General features: G+C 40.2%; 1 protein-coding gene and 1 long non-coding RNA gene across 3 annotated transcripts; both read right to left on the bottom strand.

Annotated features, from left to right (window-relative positions):
• Positions 1 to 4703: 4703 nt before the first annotated feature.
• Positions 4704 to 12286, bottom strand: LOC116050639 (Golgi-associated plant pathogenesis-related protein 1-like). 2 transcript variants are annotated; one of them, XM_031300860.2, is made up of 7 exons: positions 12072 to 12286; positions 11863 to 11889; positions 11490 to 11699; positions 7305 to 7382; positions 6808 to 6957; positions 5072 to 5214; positions 4704 to 4986 (listed from the first exon to the last, which is right to left on the bottom strand). In XM_031300860.2, the coding sequence occupies exons 2-6, from the start codon at positions 11867 to 11869 to the stop codon at positions 5210 to 5212; spliced, it is 450 nt and encodes a 149-aa protein (XP_031156720.1). In that variant the 5' UTR covers positions 11870 to 11889; positions 12072 to 12286; the 3' UTR covers positions 4704 to 4986; positions 5072 to 5209. The 2 variants fall into 2 exon arrangements, with proteins under 2 accessions (XP_031156720.1, XP_035854322.1); XM_035998429.1 differs by lacking the exon at positions 11863 to 11889 and having other exon boundaries at positions 12072 to 12269.
• A 7721-nt stretch (positions 12287 to 20007) lies between these two features.
• On the bottom strand, positions 20008 to 21357 carry LOC116050641. Its single transcript, XR_004105119.2, has 2 exons — positions 21189 to 21357; positions 20008 to 21097 (listed from the first exon to the last, which is right to left on the bottom strand). It is a non-coding gene; the product is annotated as an uncharacterized LOC116050641 (long non-coding RNA).
• Positions 21358 to 21976: the final 619 nt, after the last annotated feature.

Raw genomic sequence — 21976 nt, 5'->3', positions numbered from 1 at the left:
TTATCACTCAGTACAAGCGCAAATAACACTGCTGGATTTAATCTTCATGATAACGTGGATCATATGGAGAGAAAAAATGTACGTGAGGCATCAATACTTGAAAATATTATGCGTAATCATTATTCCCACATGTACTTTCTGCAGTCTGACTTCAGTTCACCACCTCACCATTTGCGTCGCCAATTCCTATTGTCTCCAAAATGTGCATACGCATGGGTCAGAGTTTGCGTGGAGGACTGCACATTCTCCTGTCAAGTTTGTTTTTTATAAATCACAACCTTTGCGTGGGAAGTGGCGTACGCAGATTTTCAGCCCGGACATTTGCAAGCAGGATGGATGGGACAGGTGGCCGGCTAGCGTTAGCTTTCCACCTAGCTTGAACTCCTGCCCTCGTTCCGCATTTCCGCTTTCTCGCATAGCGCTTTCGATGTCCCCTTCTCCGGCTAGCGGCATCAAGCGTCATCGCAGGCTGAGGTGCTGGTCTGCGTAGCAGGTAAAACTTGCTTAGTGTGTCAAGTATTCCGTCTGAACTGAGCTGACCTGTGTTTCTGAGCCTGAGCTAACCTGTGTATCTGAGGCTGAGCTGACCTGTGTATCTGTTCCTGAGCTGACGTGCAACCCTTATGTTCCCAAGCTGACATGCAACCCTTCTGTTCCCGAGCTGACGTGCAGCTCTCCTGACCCTGGGTTGACGTGCAGCTCTCCTGACCCTGGGTTGACGTGCAGCTCCCCTGACCCTGGGCTGACGTGCAGCTCTCCTGACCCTGGGCTGGCTAGCGGCCCCATTCCAAAATCCCGGCTGGCTAGCAGCAGCCCTGAGCCTTGGCTGGCTAGCAGCCTCTTAGATCCCCGGCTGACTAGCAGCATCCCTGGTTCCCGGCTGGCTAGCAGCTCCCTAGATCCCCAGCTGGCTAACAGCTGCCCAGAACCGCCGCTGACGTGCAGCTGCCCAGAACTGCTGCTGACGTGCAGCTGCCCAGAACTGCCGCTGACGTGCAGCCTTCCAGAACCTCCGATGACGCGGAGCCTTCCAGAATCTCCGCTGACGTGCAGCCTTCCAGAATCTCTGCTGACGTGCAGCCTTCCAGAACCTCTGATGACGCGGAGCCTTCCAGAACCTCCGCTGACGTGCAGCCTTCCAGAACCTCCGCTGACGTGCAGCCTTCCAGAATCTCTGCTGACGTTCAGCCGTCAAGAGTCTCAGATGACAGCTCTTCAAGAGTCTTCCAGTCATCCAGAGTCTCCGATGACCGCTCTGCTAGAATCTTCCAGTCGTCCAGAGTCTCCGATGACCGCTCTGCTAGAGTCTTCCAGTTGTCCAGAGTCTTCGATGACCGCTCTGCTAGAGTCTTCCAGTCGTCCAGAGTCTCCGATGACCGCTCTGCTAGAGTCTTCCAGTCGTCCAGAATCTTTGATGACCGCTCTGCTAGAGTCTTCCAGTCGTCCAGAGTCTCCGATGACCACTCAGCTAGAGTCTTCCAGTCGTCCAGAGTCTTCGACGACCGCTCAGCTAGTCTTCCAGTCGTCCAGAGTCTTCGACGACCATTCTTCCAGAGTCTTCGATGACCGACCTCCCAGAGTCTATGTCTACTGACCTCCCTGAGTCTGCGCTGACCGTTCACCTAGAGTCAACGCTGACCAGTCTCCCAGTTCCTTCGTGGACCGCGGCACCAGAGACTGTGCCGTTGCCCGGCACCTCAGAGACTTTGCCGTTGCCCGACACCTCAGAGACTGTGCCGTTGCCCGGCACTTCAGAGACTTTGCCTTTGCCCTGCCCCCCAGAGACTTTGCCTTTCGGCAAGTCGGTAGTCCGGCCGACTTCTGTTCCAGTTACCCTGTCGGTGGATTTGCCGACTTCTGATCCTGTTGCCTTGTTTCCTGTTCCTGATGCTGTTACCTTATTGGCAGACACTGGCCCAGCTGATTCGGCCTCCAAAGGAGTTTCGCCTTCGCCTCCGGCCTTTTGAGGGGATTCGCCTTCGCCGCCGGCCTTCAGAAGGGATTCGCCCTCGCAGACGGCCTCCAGAGGGGTTTCGCCTTCGCCGTCGCCCTCCAGAGGGGTTTCGCCTTCACGGATGTCCTTCAGAGGGGCTCTACCTTCGCCAACCTGTTAGGCCGCCTGAAGGATTCAGCCTTCGCTGCCTGAAGGGTTCTGCCTTCGCTGCTGCCCCAGGTGCCCATGGTTCCCGGTTGCCGAGGCCTCTCTGTTCCCTGTGCCCCAGTGACTCTCTGTCCCCTGTTGTCGGGGCCTCTCTGTCCCCTGTTGCCGAGGCCTCTCTGTTCCCTGTTGCCGAGGTCTCTCTGTTCCCTGTTGCCGAGGTCTCTCTGTTCCCTGTTGCCGAGGTCTCTCTGTTCCCTGTTGCCGAGGCCTCTCTGTCTCTGTCCCTGTCCCGCGGCCTTCCTGTTCACTGTCCCGGGGCCTTCCTGTTCCCTGTCCTGGGGCCTTCCTGTTCCCTGTCCCGAGTGGCCCCTCTCTGTTCCCTGTCCCGAGTGGCCTCTACATTCCCTAACCCCGTTTGACTTCTTGATTCTGCTGACATTAAACTATAAGACTTGTTTTGTTGCTATTTGTATGTTCTTGAAATTAATATTAAATATTCTCCAGTATTTTGTCACATTATCAATCATTATCACAGTATATCATTTTAGGGCCACCCCTACTACACTGTACTGTAAAAGTAAATGAAAGATTTGTATTAAATGGTTTTAAATCTCTTTGAATCACAGATGAATAAAGGTAAATTAAACATGCTTTATTTAGGTTGTTTGTAAGTGTATCTTTGTGTAATTTGCAGTTTTTCAAAAACATCAGGTTTCCAGTTTTTGAGCAGGTCCTGCTTTTCAATATGCAACATGCCGAGCAAAGAAGCACATTCTGTTGTTATGCTGCCACATAGTGGTACCTTTTGAAATTATTTTCACATGGACAATAGATTCCACAGCAGCTCAAGCTACTTACACTTTGTTGTAAACACTTTTTTTTTTTTTTTTTACATATTGCCTAATTTAAAGGTACCTGTTTGTTTTTCATCATTCTTGAAAATAATTTAAAGTCATGGGAATGATCACACTTTTTCACATTCTTTATACTGCATGATGAGCAACACGGTGGGGCAGTGTCCCTCACCCCATGTCAGCTGGGATTGGATCCAACTTCCTGCAACCCTAAAGGATACGCAGTTACACATAATGGATAGATGATGAGCAATTTGGCATCCTTCTGATTAGTTTTTTTAATTAATTTTTTTACGATTATTTTTGGGGCTTTTCCCTTTATTTGAAAGTGACAGTGGATAGACAGGAAAGATGGGAGAGAGATGGGGATGACGCGCAGCAAAGGGCCGCAAGTTGGACTTGAAACTGGGCCGCTGCAGAAGTTACTTCTTGCAGGGGCAGCACTTAAAAATCTAACTCTGCTTGAGCTGGCCTTATATCTAGCCTTCATTCTATCTGCTCAGAACGTTTTTTTTTGTTTTTGTTTTTTTTTATTGACAAAATGCAGTATTCAAAGAATCAGGTAAACAAATAGCACATATATATCAAGTGTACACACTTATGAAGATATAAATAAAAAACATACAAAGTAATACAAACAATGAAATAACAGAATCATTACATAGAAAAAATAGAAAGATGTACATGTAAAGATACATTTACAATTAGTCGGAGGTTTCAGGGAAAAAAAAGCTCTACAGTTTCCACAATTTTAATACTTTTTATGTTATTCAACGATCTAAGTGACTTCAGTAGAGATTTAGGTTCTATAAGAAAAGGTACAAAATTAGGAAATTAATTAGAGAATTTCTACTTGTGAATACAAAATTTGGCATATAGATTGATGAAATTATTTAGATACTCAAGAGCAACATTTCCTGAATTATCGTAGAAACGGATGATATCTTTAAGGTTAAAGGAGTAGACAAAATGGGTTCAAAAAGGCAAGACTCCAAATCTGTCCAAAATCTTTTGGATATTTCACAATAAAAAAAAAAGGTGAGATATTGTTTCAATATTCTGTTTGCAAAATGTACAGGGAGAGTCAATGTCGGTCCGTTTAGGACTTAATTCTTAGAATAAGAGCAAAATTACATCATCCTCATCCAGAGCCTGAGGCATTTGCATTTTCCATTTTTTTATTCAGATCTTTCCTGGAATCTGTCACTTGTCTATGGATCTATTGAAATTAAGGGAATTAATGATTTGATTTAATGGATAATAATGTGTATATAGCTCAGCGCTGATTGCAATGGTAACACTTTATAATAATGGCACATGAATTATCATGGATGAAGTCATGCATGAAAAAGCATGCATTCATTCATGTAGTACTTCATGAACTATCAGTAATGTACAAGGATTACTATTATATCTAATATTAATTAATGCATCAATTAAGGTATATGAATCATCATGATTTCTGATGTATTAATGATGTTCATCTTCTTCAAAAAAACTGACCAGTCACAGCAGTGTACATATATTCTAAATTTTTTTTAATTATGATTAACTAAACATCACGTCTTCATTACTTCATCATATTTGTGGCCCTTCAAATAAAGTGCTGACCTGGTCCATTTTCAACATTTATACAATACGATATATTTAATGGTGGCATAAAATTAAATGTATTAAGAATTAAAGGAGTGCGTTGGCAAAATAATACTAAGGTCACTGCATTGACACAAAATACAGGATACTGCAGATGCATTTTTATAGTGGCTTTATTCACAACAGCATAAGGCACTTAAACAGTAATGTCTAAGAACAATGCTCAGCCAAGCAGTATATTTATGAATTTTACTTTTTACTAAATTCTAAGTGTCTGAACACAAGAATTGTCTTGACATTTTTTTAATTTGTGGTGTCACAAAGATTGTGGCATATTAAAAATGTTAAAGATGGAGCAGGTCAGGACTTTATTTAAAGGGCCACCACATGAAGAAGTAATGTTTAGTTAATCATGATTACAACAATACAATTCAGTTTCTTTAACCTATCACTTTAACTACAGATTTATTAAATGCATTATCAACCGAGACAATTTTTACACAATATTTTACTTTTTTTTTACAACATGGAACATTTAGCAACAGTGTGTTGGGGGTCACAGTAATGGTCAAGGATCTACAGCAGAAGTTTTCCTTGGGCTCACTGCACCTTCCTCACTGGAAGTGTTGTCTGCTCCACCCACCTCTCTGCCAGCTGTCTTTTACGCTGGAAAGTGACAGTAAAATACTGGTAAGGGATGTTGTTGTTCAACTGATGAAGTGTAAGCACAGTAGGTCATTGTGTATTCCTAAAACCTGCACCAGATAAGAATGAGTAAAATCCATCTAGCTGACTGAAAAAGGGCTGTATCAGAGGAAACATCTGTCCCTGATGATACACTGAGATATTTAGCTTACTGTTGTGGCATCAGGTTTACTTTAAAAAGCTACGCAAGTTTCCTCTCAGCGGTTATTGCATGCACATGGAGTCAGGCGTATAGAAAGTTTTGTACCAACACAAATGTTTGTTATGACATAAAGGTTTTTTGCTAAATGTTAAAGGTACAACTGCTAGTGAACCACAACTATAAGTTCTCAACACATTCTTTGATAAAAGGAGCTGCAGATATTCGTTTGTCTGTGGTATGTGCATTCTAAAACTAAAGCAGACCGCAGACAAATATTGTGATGTACATGGCTCTTAATAGCATTACAGCAGTTTTAAAAATGACTAAGTAAAATATACTGTAAACCTTTGATGTAAATTTACAGCTAAAATCTCACATTATCTTTCGGTTTTAATGTTATACAGGATCATACTGTAAATGGTAATGCATTCTGGGAGAAAAGAATATTACAGCACTATCTGCGAATGTTACAGATTACACACTGTATTTACTGTTAATACCAATGCATCTTGGGAAAGTAAAGGAAAAGGCTGGAATTGCATTGCAGCCAGGATATTACTGTAAAGTCTATTTACAGTAAAATACCTTAAAATTTAAAAACAGTATGCAAACTGTAAATAAACAGATGTTTACTGGCTAAGCTGCTGCCAGTATAATACTGTATATTTATGGTGATATCAGTTATGGACCATGAGAATAAGCCTTACAGAATCCAAAGTAAAAGTATATATATATATATATATATATATATATATATATATATCGTTGCAAATAAGAAGTTGTTCTCAATCGACTTACCTGGATAAATAAAGGTTAATATATCTATACATATATATACTTTTATATATTATATATATATATATATATTTTTTTTTTTTTTTTTTGCATTACTACTACTGATATAAACAGTATTTTATTTTGTACTTATTCAAATTGGAGCTCATTTTAAGTACTCCATATATTATTAGGATATTTAGGAATATCACAGTTCACATCCTATTTATTTAAGTGGATTATAGGTTTTGTATGTAAAATTTCAATTGTCAAAGTAACTAGTAACTATAGCTGTCAATTAAATGTAGTGAAGTATAAAGTACAATATTTCTCTCTGAAATGTAGTGGAGTAACAGTATGAAGTAGCATAAAATGGAAGTCATCAAGTAAAATACTATTACCTCAAAAGTACACTAAATTAGTTACTTTTCACCATGGTCTTTTGTGTGACGTAGTCTCTAATTTGGACTAATCCATAACTTGAAGGCATAATTGAATGCCTTTACAACATTTCTGGGAAATGAAATTCTCAAAGGTTAAACAGACACTTCTTGTTTCCCAGACATGTAAAGTTGACTTCTGCTGCCTTGTAAGGTAATGTGCTTAATCTCATTAGCAAAATTGTGGTAATATATCACCTTTTGGGAGGACATTTTTCTCAAAGTATCCTGCCATGTTCATGTTGCCAGCTGGCCGGTACTGCCCAACCACAAAGACCTTGTGACCATCAGTGGCCATGCCCACGCCCAGTTCTTTGCTGTCTTTCCACACCACCTGAGTAAAATGACCTGCAGGAGGAAACACAGCAGTGGGGTACTATGTTTTTAACTTGCAAGAGAATATGCTATCTTCCAATGTGTTATTCACTGCATAATATAACATCTGAACCTGAACATAAATACAATTACAGAGCAATATAACAAAGTAGTAACTTAACTTCTCTCATAGTTATGGCTTATTCTTTAAGTAGATAATAAAGACCAGTCAAAGGTTGAGACATGCTTTCCGATTTACTTGAGTGTCCAAACTTTTGACTGGTACATATTTTAGGGATGCAGATCTACACGTGTATGTTACCATATTATTTTTTTTTACAGACTTTGTAGAACTCATCATGATGTGGGTTGAGTTTTACCAGTATTGCTGCTGAATCCAGGGCGGCTCCAGTTGTAATCCTTGATCTCACTGTACCACGAATCTACAGCTTCTTTCCCTAACACATGGAGGAGACAAAAAATGAATGAACATGATATGAACATTTAAACTGGTAGTTGAATTTTGAGCTGTATAGCCTAAACAGAGCTGCTCTAAAGGCAGATTGTTTGATTTGAACTGCAGTTGGTGAAGGACAGTTTAGCTCAGGGGTGTCAAACAAACGGCCCATGGGCCAGAACTGACCCGCCAAGGGGTCCAACCAGGCCCACTGGATGACTTTGCAAAGTGTGAAAATTGCAGAGAAGTAATTCATTCCAATTCCAAATTTACCACTTTAATCACAGAGAATATTGGAGTTATTCTTTTCCGTAAATTTATGACTTTAATCCTAGAAATTCTCATTTTTTTCTCGAAATATTACCCCTCTCTCCCGGGTCCATAACATTATTATTTTTTCCTATAATGGCCTCAGAACGCTGTCATAGCAGAAGCAACTTGCGTTTGCCAACATCAAGCTGACAAGAAACTCTGTGGCAGAAAAAGTTTCTGATCTTTCTGGAATGGTTTACTGGTCTGGCCCACTTGAGATCAGATTAGGGGGATGTAACCCATGAACTAAAATTAGTTTGACACCCCTCGGTTAGCTACTATCGCAAAGTAGCGATTTTCCTAAAAAAAAAAAAACCCCGATAGAAATGGCTTCATTATTTCTTTAAATTACAGGTGGGTGGTAATTGGTAAAACATAGTGTAACACTAGAATAAGTACAGAAGAGTGATTCATTCAGAGAACTGAGTCAGGAATGTCTTAGTCTATATCCACGACGTTCAACTTCCAGGATTGCTCTCGTTCTGCCAGAAATTCCACCGGAAGTCACTCTTTTCAGATGTCTGTTTTTGGATGTCCCGCTACCTTCCACTTTCTTTGTGTTGTAATTTTAAACTCGATCGATTTATGAAGACTATGGTTAACTGCTCCTCAGATCTCTGCAGGGTAAATCTAGACAGCTAACTAGACTATCTGTCCAATCTGAGTTTTCTGTTGCACCACTGAAACAACCTTTGAACGTACACATGTTCCAATGAAACAAGTTCCTTCCCGAGGCTATTTTAAGGCGAGACACTACAGGTGAATAGGCTAAAATTTTTAAATAATAGATATCTCCATGAAACTTCCTCAGTTGATTACTTACACAAGTATATAAAAAAAATGTATTACAAGTTTTTGAAATGTTTATGTTTAATTATGCAAATTATGCATTTTCTCATTAAATATGCACGATTTTGCATATATTTTCGGTAGATAGATCTGAACATATGATAAAGCCAGGTGCAAAATTCTTTTTTCATTTTGTTTACACACAAGATGAAAACAAAATTACAGAGGGATTTCAGGATATCTGCTTTCATTACCTAGGAAATCAAAATATACTGTCCATAGCCTTAAAAAAATCGATTTTCCCCATGTTTTTTAGCTTAAAATTTCACATAAATCAGGGCAGGAATGATTTATTAACAAATCCCTCTGTAAATATCTTCAGAATACTACTAAGTGTATAACTGGAAAGTTTGGTGTACATAGGTGCTACATAGGCTGAGATGTTTATACTGGAGAATGACAAAAAACTCATTTTGAGAAAACGGCATTTAAAGATTTAAATAGTGGAATTTAATACATTTCTATTGGAAAAATTGCTCAAAAACAGAATAAATGCTCAGGCCCTTAGTGATAATAATATAGAATATTTCAAGCTCATGAAAATTGATTATTTAATAAAATGGCAGGCATATAAGGCCTACAACTGCAGTAACTCAATGAATTAATATTGGCGTATCATGCACAAAGTTGCAGACAAAACCCACGCTGGACAGGTGTATGGACACAGAACAAGACCAACAATAGATGTAACAGCTTTTTAAAGTCTAACTGTCCATTCCAGCACCATATGTATTTTAGCTGTGCTTAGACTCTAGACTATGTTTTACACTGGCAGCTGTGACAGCCTCAGCTTTTGAGGTCCTGAGCATATCAGTTTCTCTCATTGAATTGACCGTCACAACAGTGCTCTGAAGCCACAACTTCTCCATAACAGAAAGCATGGCAGAGGCACCTTCATTGAAGGTGGAGATGGCCATACTTGCTGCTGCTCCAGCTTACTTTTCCCACAAACCAGTCCCCTCAGTCAGCTGATGGTGAAGCTAACTAACCAGAACCAGTCCCCTCAGTCAGCTGATGGTGAAGCTAACTAACCAGAACCAGTCCCCTCAGTCACCTGATGGTGAAGATAACTAACCAGAACCAGTCCCCTCAGTCAGCTGATGGTGAAGATAACTAACCAGAACCAGTCCCCTCAGTCACCTGATGGTGAAGATAACTAACCAGAAACAGTCCTCTCAGTCAGCTGATGGTGAAGATAACTAACCAGAACCAGTCCTCTCAGTCAGCTGATGGTGAAGATAACTAACCAGAAACAGTCCTCTCAGTCAGCTGATGGTGAAGATAACTAACCAGGCTCCCATCAGCACTGGTTCATAACACAACAGAACAAAACTAATTATGACTCATTCAAAAGACCAATATTTAGAACATTGGAGAAAACAAACAAAGTAGACTAAATTATTATTTGACAGATTATCTTCACACTGTCGGAGACACGAAGAAGAGACGGATCCTGACTAAATACAGGCTCAGTGACCACCAGCTGGGTCAGACAGAGATACACTTCCTCCTCCACGGGGAAAAACTATCTTCACTAAGAGATTTACACTTTGAAAAAATAGCCAAAAAAAGTTAACACCAGAAGAGAAGCTGGTAGTTCTCCTAGGAGAGGTGACAGCAGCTCCACTGACAGCTACATATGGATCTGCCTGCTACAGCCTGAGGGACTCACACCACTTAGGATCCCAAAATAACAGATTTGTTTAGTAGCCTATTATATAGTAATTATATTATACAAAACTGTAACTGTTGTGTAATGTAATTGTTTTGTAATATAGTGTGTTGTATCGCGATCAGTACAGTGTGGTACATATGTGACAAATATTTAATATATGACATGTAGGCTATGACTTTCTGTAAACTGCTTTGAGAGAGAGAGAGAGAGAGAGAGAGAGAGAGAGAGAGAGAGCGTCTGATTACCTCCGCTGTCTGAACACTCCTGTTTTCTGAACGATAGTTTAAACATCGACGTACTATGTGATGTCATTTCATCATCTGCTGTCTTAGTTTGTAATCCCCTGTGTCTTCTTGCTAATAACAACTGTTTTCGTCTTCTCTGAGGTGATTTTCGACGCATTTCTTTCAACATTTTGAGCTACCGCGGAAATGTCAGAGCACGTCACGTGACGATTCTGAACGAATCACGTTGTCAGAAATTGGCATCAGCCAATGAGATTGCGCATTTTGAGTTAAATCCCCCCTTTTACTTTCACGATTGGTTGCTGATAAAAAGGAAATGACCATATTTGGATCCGACAGCATTGTACAGGAGAAAGAGAGATTTCCAACGGTATATGTGACGACAGGGTGCAGACAGCGGTCGCGGAGCAGCGCGATGATTTAAAACGCCAACTTTTGTTGAATTTAGGTGAAATCTACCGCCGCAAACAGGCAAATTGTAGTAAAAATAAAGACCTAAATGTGTATTTCGGACTTTATTTCACCACAAGTCTGAAAGAAGACATGTTATTGAAGACAAATAACCCAAAATCTCAAAATTGACCAGTGAAAAAAGGTGTTTTTGTCTGCCGTGTCTCGCCTTAAAGCGGCAACGTGGCTCCGCTCGACGCCTAGCACCGCCCAAGACGATTGTGAGAAGAAATGCCAATAAACCAGGACACGTTTTTCTCCCATCCAGGAATGCTATGTGGACTAGCCAGACCCTCCGCATCGCTGTGAACGAAGGTCTGGCAATGCGAGATTAGGTAAGTAGTAACTAACATAAGCCACCATGATCTACTGGTCATACCAGAGCAAGCAGTTAGAACCCCTCGGTGTGTTTAATTGCTTAGTAATTCAACTTTTGATTCAATAGTTACAGTCTTATATCAGCAGGTGAAGGAATAAATCAACCAGCTTGAAATTAAGGAATGAAAGTGGTTTGTACATTTCGATTAAAGCAAATGATAAAAGTATGGAAAAGAAAGGGCTTGAGTCTCTAATTCACCTGTCAGTTTAAGGGTTGCTGAGCTCCACATATTGTAGACGTTCTCTCCGTCCTGAGTGTCACTGTGTTGCAGGGCGCCGATTGCCAGCAGGTGATTGGCCCATTTCTGAGCTGAAGCAGACAGCTCGCTGCTAAGGGTCATCTTTGGCGTGTTGTGCTTCAGCCTGTAGGCATTGTGGGTTTCCAGGAACTCCTGCTGAAAGCTTGCATCTGTAGAGAAAAATAAAATTATCAATTGATAAGCTTTTACTGCTTAGAGAAAACATGTCTTGTGCACTCACTGAGGCTGGATGTATACAGGATGAATCCTGCCCTGTGATAATATATTATGGAATGCTGTGGAAAATAATAACTAAGCAAACAATGCACTAACCTGCCATTGTGCCTGTGATTATGAAGGCTGAAATGAAATAAGAACAGAGTTTAAAATGACAAAATAACCCTAACCCTAATAAAACAAAAAAATAACCATAAAATCAAATAAATCATTCCAAATTAAATTACAAGTATTTAGCGTTAGAGTGGCAGTGATGAAAGGAGTAATTCCATACAGTCATGACTGCAGTGATCTCCAGCACTTACCTGGTTCAGGGTCTGGAGGGATGTCCTGTGAAGATACAGTTCCCTTTGCTGTCTTGAAGTCAGTATTTATGAGCGAGACCTCTCCCTCCTCATCGATGCGTAGGAGGAGACAGACCCCCAGCCCTTGCCGGTAATTATTTCACTGTGCCACTTATCCTTTTTGAAAATAACTCAGCATTGTTGTTTTCAGGATATTCCACATTCTTCACATGCAAATTCTGAAAGCCATTGGTAAAGGAATAATTATAGAGAAACAAGAGAAGGAGATAGGCATTTTGCTAAAGAAAACATGTAAACAGGGTTAGGTGCATGTCAGGTGCTGTCAAACAGGTTGTGGCCACGTCCCCTCCTGTAAAGAATTGATTCCTCCAACAGCAGCCGCTGAGTTAAGGCCTGAAATAAACATAGTCAAACAGAAGACTTCAAACACACATGGATTTTATCAAGTCACTATAAAACAATACTTCTAGGCCCCATGCTTATGTTTACCACAAATCCAGCAAATGTCTTTCTAACCACAGTGAAATGAGTTGCTCACCCCAAAGCTTCACTGCAGACTCCCACTCTGAAAATCACATCATCAGAAGTAACACTGTTATGTACGTGTGGTTTTGTGTTGCTAGTGAATTTTGACACCAACTGAAAAAGTTTGCCCTTCAGTAGAAGGGTTAAGGCTGTGTTTTTGTCAGTCATCCAAACATCATCCAACAATGCACACAGATAAAAGATGGAAATACTCAAGTACAGCACAGGTACTTCAAAAATGTACTTGAGTACAGTACACATAAATTAGTTGCTTACAACCACTGCATTTTTACATTACAATATGAGAATTTAGTTATAAAAAGCAGTCACACACACACACAAACACACAACATCAAAAATATCAAAAAGTAGTATTTCTCAGAGGAACTTATGTCTTTTGATTTTGTTTCTTTTGCCATTCATTCCAGCATAGTACCAGGCGCCAGTTTAGAGTTGGTATGAGGAACTTTTAAACCATATTTCTGCCTCGAAATATCGCTGAGATATTAATAGAAACATTGTTAAAGCATCGTTTTGATACGGGGGTGCATCCTCAGACCTCTGAGAGTTAAAGCCAGCCTGTTTTGTAATCTGGTGTCATGGTTCACTTTGAGTGAAAAGGATGGATGGTAAGTATGGCAAGGCTTATGAAATACACAGACTGTCCCCACCCAGACAAACGGCCATGTAAGCTGCTGATAACGACCCACATTTACATTTGCTGTAAAGGCTGTAGTAATTATCACATATGTACGGTGCAGGTGCGTAATCAGTAATGGGCCAGGGTGGCACTGGCCCACCCACTTTACTCACTGGCCCGTCCAGACAAGTTTGCTCAAAATACATTTTGTTATGAAAAATATTCAAATGTACATTTAAAAAAAAAATGAAAGAAATAGTATCGGAACTAGCTGTGTGTGTTTAATGTGTCTTCTCTTCTGATTAAAATGAAACTGTTTAAACCATAGAATAAGGATCAAACTATTAGGAAGCCTTCGGGAACGTAGTTGGTTGCTGTAGTAACAACAGGCAGACTCTCCGGGCTGCCTTCAGCAGCTAAAGTTAGCTAGCTGGCTTTTTAGACAATGTACCATGGATTTGGGCTATAATAAGACCACGTCGGCTATGTAATCGCTGACAACTGGGACAATTTCATAGTGGTTGGTGTAAACCTGGACATTTTAGCGTCCCAACAGGCTTTTGTCGGGACTCGGGACACGCAACTCAGAATCTGCATTTTCCCTGTCAAAGCAGAATGTCTGGTCACCCAGGTCTAAGATTTGGTGCGTTGCTGGTTACTTTTCTTTATATCTTTCATAATTCAAACAATGCTTGGCTGGACGTTTTCAGTCTTTGATTTTCTTTTACTGCTAGTAGCGCATTTGCTGCTCATGATCTGACCTCTGAAAATAGTCCTGAAGCAACAGTGCTGTTATGAATGCTAGCTTGTTTACATTTTTCAAAACTAATCTAGTTGTAGTCTTGCAATGTGTGCAAGATCCCCAGTCTTTACATATTATGACAGTCTTTAACGTTAGATGTGACATGGTTGTCTTTAGATGTGAGATGGTGTTAGACTTTTGTCTTTTCAAAGTCTTCTAGTGTTTGGTAGGCATTACCTGAACCGAATAACCGACTGTTATAAGTTTGTGACCCAGTTACGTCTGTGGCGTCAAATGACGTCAGGGTAAAACTTCTAAAATGAGGACATAATGTTACGTCCTCATTTTTACTTGTGTTATAATGGAATGTGGATTAATCAGAAAACTTTAGTATTATGTTTGCAAGTGCCTTAGCTTGCTAATACATAGCTAACATAACTAAAAGCTAACTTGTCCTCTCTGGTAGACAAAGGGTACTGAAATAAGCCCTTGGCATGCATAAATCTAATGATTTAAGATAGCTACAGGCACTTTACGTTAGAACACAACGTGAGCGTTTCAGTCCTTAGTTGCATATTGTGGCACAGATTGTTTTTCCCTCCAGTGATGTCTCTATTCTTACTTTTTATCTCCAAATGTAAAACGTAGAGTGGATTGTAGAAAGGAAAAACGAGGTGTTCACATTTAGGTGATTTTTTTATGTGTGACAATCTACCATCCAAAATCACTTAAGCACTTCTAATGTTGCACTGTATTAGATTTCCATTAAGGAAATTCATCAGAACAGGAAAATGAAACCTTTGTCCTTGGCAGACTACACCATTTATCTTATTGTTTGGTTTTGGATAAGCCTTTAAACTCATGGATGTGTTATTCAAACTGCCCTTCCTGGATCTTATTTCATCACTTCACTGGTACCTGAAATAAGATGCCCATACCATATAATTTCAGTCTAAATGCCTGCTAAGGATGGGGATGTCGCTGTCTGTTGTCTAGGCTGTCACTTTTGTTCAAAATCAATTTATTCAACTGTTGGCAAGACTTCCGACAGTGGAGATTCATAGTCCCAATAGGAAGATCCCTAATGTATTTGGTGACTATCAGGGCTAAAATCTCTACTTGCATTCAAGAAATCAGAACATGCAAATTGCCATAACATTTAATGAAGACATTCATGTTCCCTAGAGGAGGATCCTTTTCCACTTCCAACTTTCTATGAGGTTTCATCTAGCTCCATCCTCAGGACAACATGTTCTTAAAATTTGTGACATACAGTAGAATTAGATTTATAAGTAAGTCTTGTATCTTGTATGCTTTATGCAAGGAAATGTTTAACATGAATGGGTTTCAATTTCACTCATTGATATCACTACTGCGCATGCTGTATTGTGCTTTCATTATATTTTCCACAGAACCTGTGATAACATTCTTTCATTTTTCTTTTTGGTTCCTGGGAAGTCAATGTTTTCACATTCTTTCATTCACTGTGACAGCAGCGATAGTGATGAGCAGAAGGTTTATACTGGAGATGATTTTGCTAGATGTAAGTTATTGAAAAGCAGCATATTATGAGCTTTTGTTCAACATGCTTATTGTTGTGCTCAATATCAACAATCCCCACTGGCATCAGAAATGTGAAGGAGAAAACACAAGCAGCCCAAACTCACCTAACATAGTTCTTGTGATCTCTGCGGGCTATCTCTGTAGTTGCTGTAGCCCTGACGTGTAGTTACATATTTGAGGAGGTGCACATCTGCATGCATAATGTTCGAGCTACGTCGTAACACCCTAATGCATCCTCATATTTAATTATCAATGTAACTTAAAGGGTAACTACCGTTTTTTTCAACCTGGAACCTATCTTTCTATCTTTCAACTCAGGATAGGATTGGAGATGAAAAGTTTAACTGACACATAACCGCAATCAGCTTCGTGGGTGCTCAGTATTAGCGGAGCACTAACGATATCAGCACCTATGCCCAGCAACCCGTTCGACCCAGAGGTGAACTGTCCCTTTCCCCTTCTCACACAGCTTCTCTGTGCAGTGTGCATGGTACCTTCTCAGCAAGCAGGGGCGCCAATTTGCCAATTCCCCACACAGTGAAATGATAGATAATACAGTAGAAAACCGCTTACAGGATTTTTTTTTTTAAGTGCTCGTGTCGCCCCCATGTATCATGAAAAAATGCCGCCCCGGGTGGCTGCCCGGTTTGCCCGTGCCAAAAACTGCCACTGCCTGCAAGATCCCCAGTCTTTATATATTATGACAGTCTTTAACGTTAGATGTGAGATGGTTGTCTTTAGATGTGAGATGGTTTTAGACTTTTGTCTTTTCAAAGTCCTCTAGTGTTTGGTAGGCATTACCTGAACTGAATAACCAACTGTTATAAGTTTGTGACACAGTTACGTCTGTGGCGTCAAATGACGTCAGGGTAAAACTTCTAAAATGAGGACATAATGTTACGTCCTCATTTTTACTTGTGTTATAATGGAATGTGGATTAATCAGAAAACTTTAGTATTATGTTTGCAAGTGCCTTAGCATGCTAATACATAGCTAACATTAGCTAACTAAAAGCTAACTCTCTGGTAGACAAAGGGTACTAAAATAAGCCCTTGGCATGCATAAATCTAATGATTTAAGATAGCTACGGGCACTTTACGTTAGAACACAAAGTGAGCGTTTCAGTCCTTAGTTGCATATTGTGGCACAGATTGTTTTTCCCTCCAGTGATGTCTCTATTCTTACTTTTTATCTCCATAATCTAATGTAAAACGTAAAGTGGATCGTAGAACTGTTTTTCTGTTAAAGGAAAAACGAGGTGTTCACATTTAGATGATTTTTTTATGTGTGACAATCTGCTATCCAAAATCTATTAAGCACTTCTAATGTTGCACTGTATTAGATTTCCATTAAGGAAATTCATCAGAACAGGAACATCTAACCTTCGTCCTTCGCAGGCTATACAAGTTATTATAACTGCCCTTCCTGATCTTATCACTTCACCGGTACCTGAAATAACATGCCCATACCTGCCTAAATCAGTATGATTGATGCAAGGAAATGTGAATAACATGAATGGGCTTCAATTTCACTCATGGATATCACAGATATACTGGTTTACTACTGCTGTATTGTGCTTTCGTTATATTTTCCACAGAAACTGTGATAACATTCTTTCATTTTTCTTTTTGGTTCCTGGGAAGTCAATGTTTTCACATTCTTTCATTCACTGTGACAGCAGCGATAGTGGTGAGCAGAAGGTTTGCACTGGAGATGATTTTGCCAGATGTAAGTTATTGAAAAGCAGCACATTACTGAGCTTTTGTTCAACATGCTTATTGTTGTGCTCACTATCAACAATCCCCACTGGCATCAGAAATGTGAAGGAGAAAACACAAGCAGCCCAAACTCACCTCACAAGATCGTTGCAGTCGGCAGCGGTGAAACAAGCTACAATGTAAGTTAATAGCAAATAGGGCAATTGTGCAGCTTGTATTTACGTTCAGAAAAGTGCTTGTTTTGCCACTGACAGGCTCAGATTAATATGTAAGTGTCTGACAACATTATGGAAAGGATTTCTGGAGGTCGACCTTTCTGTTAAAGAGTAAGATCCTTTTTTAAACATAAAAACATCTGCGAAATTGCATTCGCTAAAGCCACCAGACTCCATGTAAAATACACTTTATTCCAAATCGACAGAAACAAAACTATGAAACGCCGTTTTGGGTTGTTTTTCCACTTTTGCAACCATCACAACTCTAGTTTTGGTTGAAATAAACACATAGTTTACCGAATTACATGTGAAAATATGTTGGCTCTATACACAAAAGTATTGCTTTTTTAAATGGAGTCTGGTGGGTTTAGCGCTAGTGACCTCAGAGCTGTTTCTGGTTAAACAGAAAGGTCTTAAAGAGGTTTTAAAGGTCTATCTCTGGAGGGATCCTTTCCATAATGTTGAAGATGTTGTAGAATATAATCTAAGCCTTTCAGTGGCAAAAAAACAACACTTTTAGCACATTTTCCCCATAGGGTTACATTACAACATTCACACTTAATACTGGACCAATTTCAAAGATTGTTATCCTATTAGTCACTTACACACAAAAACATAGGATCCAGGTTGATAAAAACCCAAAATTACCCTTTAAGATAGTGATCAGAAAACTAGAATTTCTGCCTTGTGGTTCTATGTCTCCGCCAACCAATCAAGTTGCAGTTTCCATCCATGTCTGTCTAGACTCATATTAATGTATGTAGTGAAGACTTTGAAGCAATTTAAAAATGCTATTAAGTGTATTTTTTGGCTAAATGTATGCTTCACAAACATCTTCAACCCGGTAGCACAGAAGATCTATACAATCACCACAGTTTCAAGGTGGGCACCACAGATTAGTGTCACCAATTCATTATCCAACCACATGTAAAATATGGTCAGAATCTCCCCTTCTGTTCCTGAGTTATGTTGTTGAATAATGGCCGGAAAAGTGTTGATGTCACAGTGAAGCTGACCTTTGACCTTTTGGGTATACAATGTCATCACCTAATCATTTTATCCTTTCAGACATTTGTGTGATATGTTGTCATAATTAGTGTATGAATAATGGTCAAAAACGCATTTTGTGAGGTCACAGTGACCTTGACCTTTTACTTCCAAAATATAGTCAGTTCATCATTGAGTCCAACTGGATGTCAGTGCCAAATCTGAAGAAATTCCATCCATGGGGTCCTGAGATATCACGTTCACAAGAATGGATGGATGGATGGATGGACCACCCTAAAAATATAATGCCTCCAGCCACGGCTATCGCAAGTGCGGAAGCATAAAAACTGTATAAGGTGTTCAAATGTCACTATATCCATCTTTTAATTTAAACTGGGATGGAGACGTATCAGTGTTTCTAAATATGATGTCTACATGTACAAACACCTAACAAGGATACAACAAGTTGATTGGAAGTTTGAGACAATGCATTGTTCTGGTGACAGTTTTGTTGATGCAAGAAATTACTGTGAGGTTGTTTTCAGTCAGAAAGGGCTTCATTTTATTCATATTAATGCAAGGAGCTTGCTGCCTAAGCTTGAGGAGGTCAGGCAACTTGCAAGTATCTCTAAGGCTGCTGTGATTGCGGTGTCAGCAAACAGATTTTTATGAGCTCTTTGAAATGATTTGTTGTAAGAGTAGCGTACGCATGGAGAACAAATGTATCATTATAGGTGATTTTAACACAAATATATTACAGCCTCGTAGTAGTAGCTTGAAAGAATCTCTTTCAACTTTTTGCAAGGTGTCTGGCCTACAACAGTTAATCACTGAACCTACTACAGTGTCTGTTAACAGTCAGTCCCTATTGGACTTAATATTAGTTTCAGAGCATCGAAATATTTCTCAATCAGGCATCCTTGATATTGCTTTGAGTGATCATAACGTCAATTTTGCACACGCAAAGTATCTAAATTGTGCATTGACCAGAAATGGCTCTTCATCTACCTATTGTCGGCCAACAAAATATTAGCTGTGTTACGGTTATGGACATTTCTGTTGACTGTATTTTTCTGTTGCTGTTTCCTGTCTTGTATATTTATTCTGTATATTTCTGTTCTGTTGTGTATATTTATCCTGTTTTGTGTATTCTGGACTGTGTATATTCATGTTCCCTGTGTATATATTTCTGTTTCCTGTTTTATTTTGATAGTCCTGTTTTTTGTCTTGTCTTGTCTAGTTTTACTTCCGGTGTTTTCCTGCCTTTGTTGATTACCCTGTCTCTCCTAATGTGTTTCATCTGGTGTGTCACCTGCCCCTCATTACCTCATTACCTAGTGTATTTAGTCCTTGTGTTTCCCTTGTCTCTTGTCAGATCGTTTTGCGTCTGTTTGTGTTTCCTCCCTGTCTGTTTGTTCCTTGTCAGCGTGTCTAAGCCTGGTGCCTTTGCTTTTGATTCTTCCCTGCGTTGTTTTTGTAAGTTTTTCCTGTGAGGTTTTTTCCCTGAGTTTTTCCAGCCTCCGTACTGCCGTTTTTTGTTCATCAATAAATCCTCAAGCTCAACCCTTCTCCTGCCTGCCTGCCTCTCCCTGCATTTGGGTCCTTTAATCCCTGGAAACCATCACAAGCTGGCTTGTTTTCTCACTCTCTGACTAAAGTATAGTGGTCCTTTCTGAAAAAAAAAAACATGTATAAATTACATTTGTATAGTTTTGCCATTTCAATCGCAACATCTGCAGCTTCCTGGCAAGCCAGATTCACGTTTAAAAAGACGGTGGTGGTCTCGTAGCTTCCGCTACGTAGCAAAGATAGTGACCAGATGACTGCAGGTTTTGACCGTTTTGACTGCAGTATTCAGGTACTCGTAGTGCGCCACATTTGGCCACACTTCGTCAGTCTAAACACACTATGTACTCCCAATAGCAAGTGTTAGTACATAGGTGCGTGATTTGAGACATGTTCAAAGTGACATTGCGTAACACTTTTTTTAGGGCAGTCAAAATTAAGCGAGTTAACACAAATTCCTTTTAATGCCAATAATTGTTTTGATGCACAATTAAAGGTGCAGTAAGCGATTCTGTGCAAAGATTGTTGATATTTGAACTCAACTGCCAAACTAATAGAAAACTTACTGAGGCCCCTCCTTCAATGATAATGTTTTTTTAATTTGTCACTAGATAGATTTCCCCAAATTGCAGGATCCGTAACCGTCTCACACCAAGAGTCATCATCAGCCCCCCCCTCCGATATAGGCCTGTAGTCTTGTTAACAAGTGAGGGTAAGATCTCCATCTTATGTTAACAAGACTACAGGCTACAGTAAGATCAGCATCAGATTGGTGTGATATCAGCAGTAATGCAGCCATTTGGCTGTTGTGTTGGTTCTGAAGAAAAATCTCTTTAGTTGATCTACGTTCCAACCCTCTGGTTTGTTTCATTTGTCATGGGGATGACCCTGTTTGAGTTTGGATGCATATAACTGAAGGACTGCAATAGGCTGATAAAGTCAATACAGGATTCTAAAAATATTTACTTTGTATTGTTACTTAGGTCCAGCTCTCTCAAACTAGAGGACTGGGAGCTGAGAACTAAGGACAGAGCTTCATAGTTTATTTCTGACAATGTACAGCCACTCAACTTAAAATGATTAGATAAAAAGTCCTTTCAATAATGAATAAATGCTGAAAATAAAAGCTCAGAGGAGCTAAATTGTTAGCTGAATTCTAACCTGAGATTTTCCATTTTGCAGTGTGGACTCTTCAGTCCTTCAGAAACCAGCTTCACTCCTGAATCCTGCTGGACGTTATTACTCAGGTCCAGCGCTCTCAGACTAGAGGACTTGGAGCTGAGAACTGAGTAAAGAGCATCACAGCTTCTCTCTGAGAGGTTACAGCCACTAATTCAATTCAATTCAATTTCATTTATAGTATCAAATCATAACACGAGTCATCTCGAGACACTTTACGGATAGAGTAGGTCTAGACCACACTCTATAATTTACAAAGACCCAACAATTCCAGTTATTCCCCCAAGAGCAAGCATTAGCAGTGGCTAATGCGACAGTGGCGAGGAAAAACTCCCTTTTAGGAAGAAACGGACAGACCCAGGCTCTTGGTAGGCGGTGTCTGATGCTGCCGGTTGGGGATGTGATGAACAGTGGCAATAATAGTCACAAAGATAATGGAACAGTGACTACAAATGGTAGTCGTAGTAGTTCATGTCATAGCAGGGCACTGAAGGGCGTTACAGGATGTAGTGTGGCACAGCACAGCATGGGTGGACTTAGCAGGATGCAAACACTTGGCAGGACGCAGCCGGACACTGCAGGGCATTGCAGAGCGTTGGACCACAGTGACAGCTCCAACCAAGATCGTGGTGCCACCCTAATCCAAGGGAATATTCTGGGCGGGAAAAGAAACATAAGGACTCCGGGGAGTAAACTCCCCAGAGCTAGGTTAGTAACAAGCATTTCTGGGACAAGGATGCACACAAATGGAAACAAATGGAAAGAGAGAG

This window comes from Sander lucioperca, chromosome 2, assembly GCF_008315115.2.
Source record: "Sander lucioperca isolate FBNREF2018 chromosome 2, SLUC_FBN_1.2, whole genome shotgun sequence".
Taxonomy (NCBI): Eukaryota; Metazoa; Chordata; class Actinopteri; order Perciformes; family Percidae; genus Sander; species Sander lucioperca.
The sequence above is the reverse complement of the archived record's forward strand: the minus strand, read 5'-3'. Positions and strand labels throughout refer to the sequence as shown.

What these genes read in the sequence shown, in the direction of transcription:
- LOC116050639 (XM_031300860.2), bottom strand. An exon ending in AGCAACCCTTAAACTGACAG is followed by an intron (nt 7,383 to 11,489) that starts GTGAATTAGAGA and finishes TCCATGTGTTAG; the next exon opens with GGAAAGAAGCTGTAGATTCG. An exon ending in TGGATTCAGCAGCAATACTG is followed by an intron (nt 6,958 to 7,304) that starts GTAAAACTCAAC and finishes TTCCTCCTGCAG; the next exon opens with GTCATTTTACTCAGGTGGTG.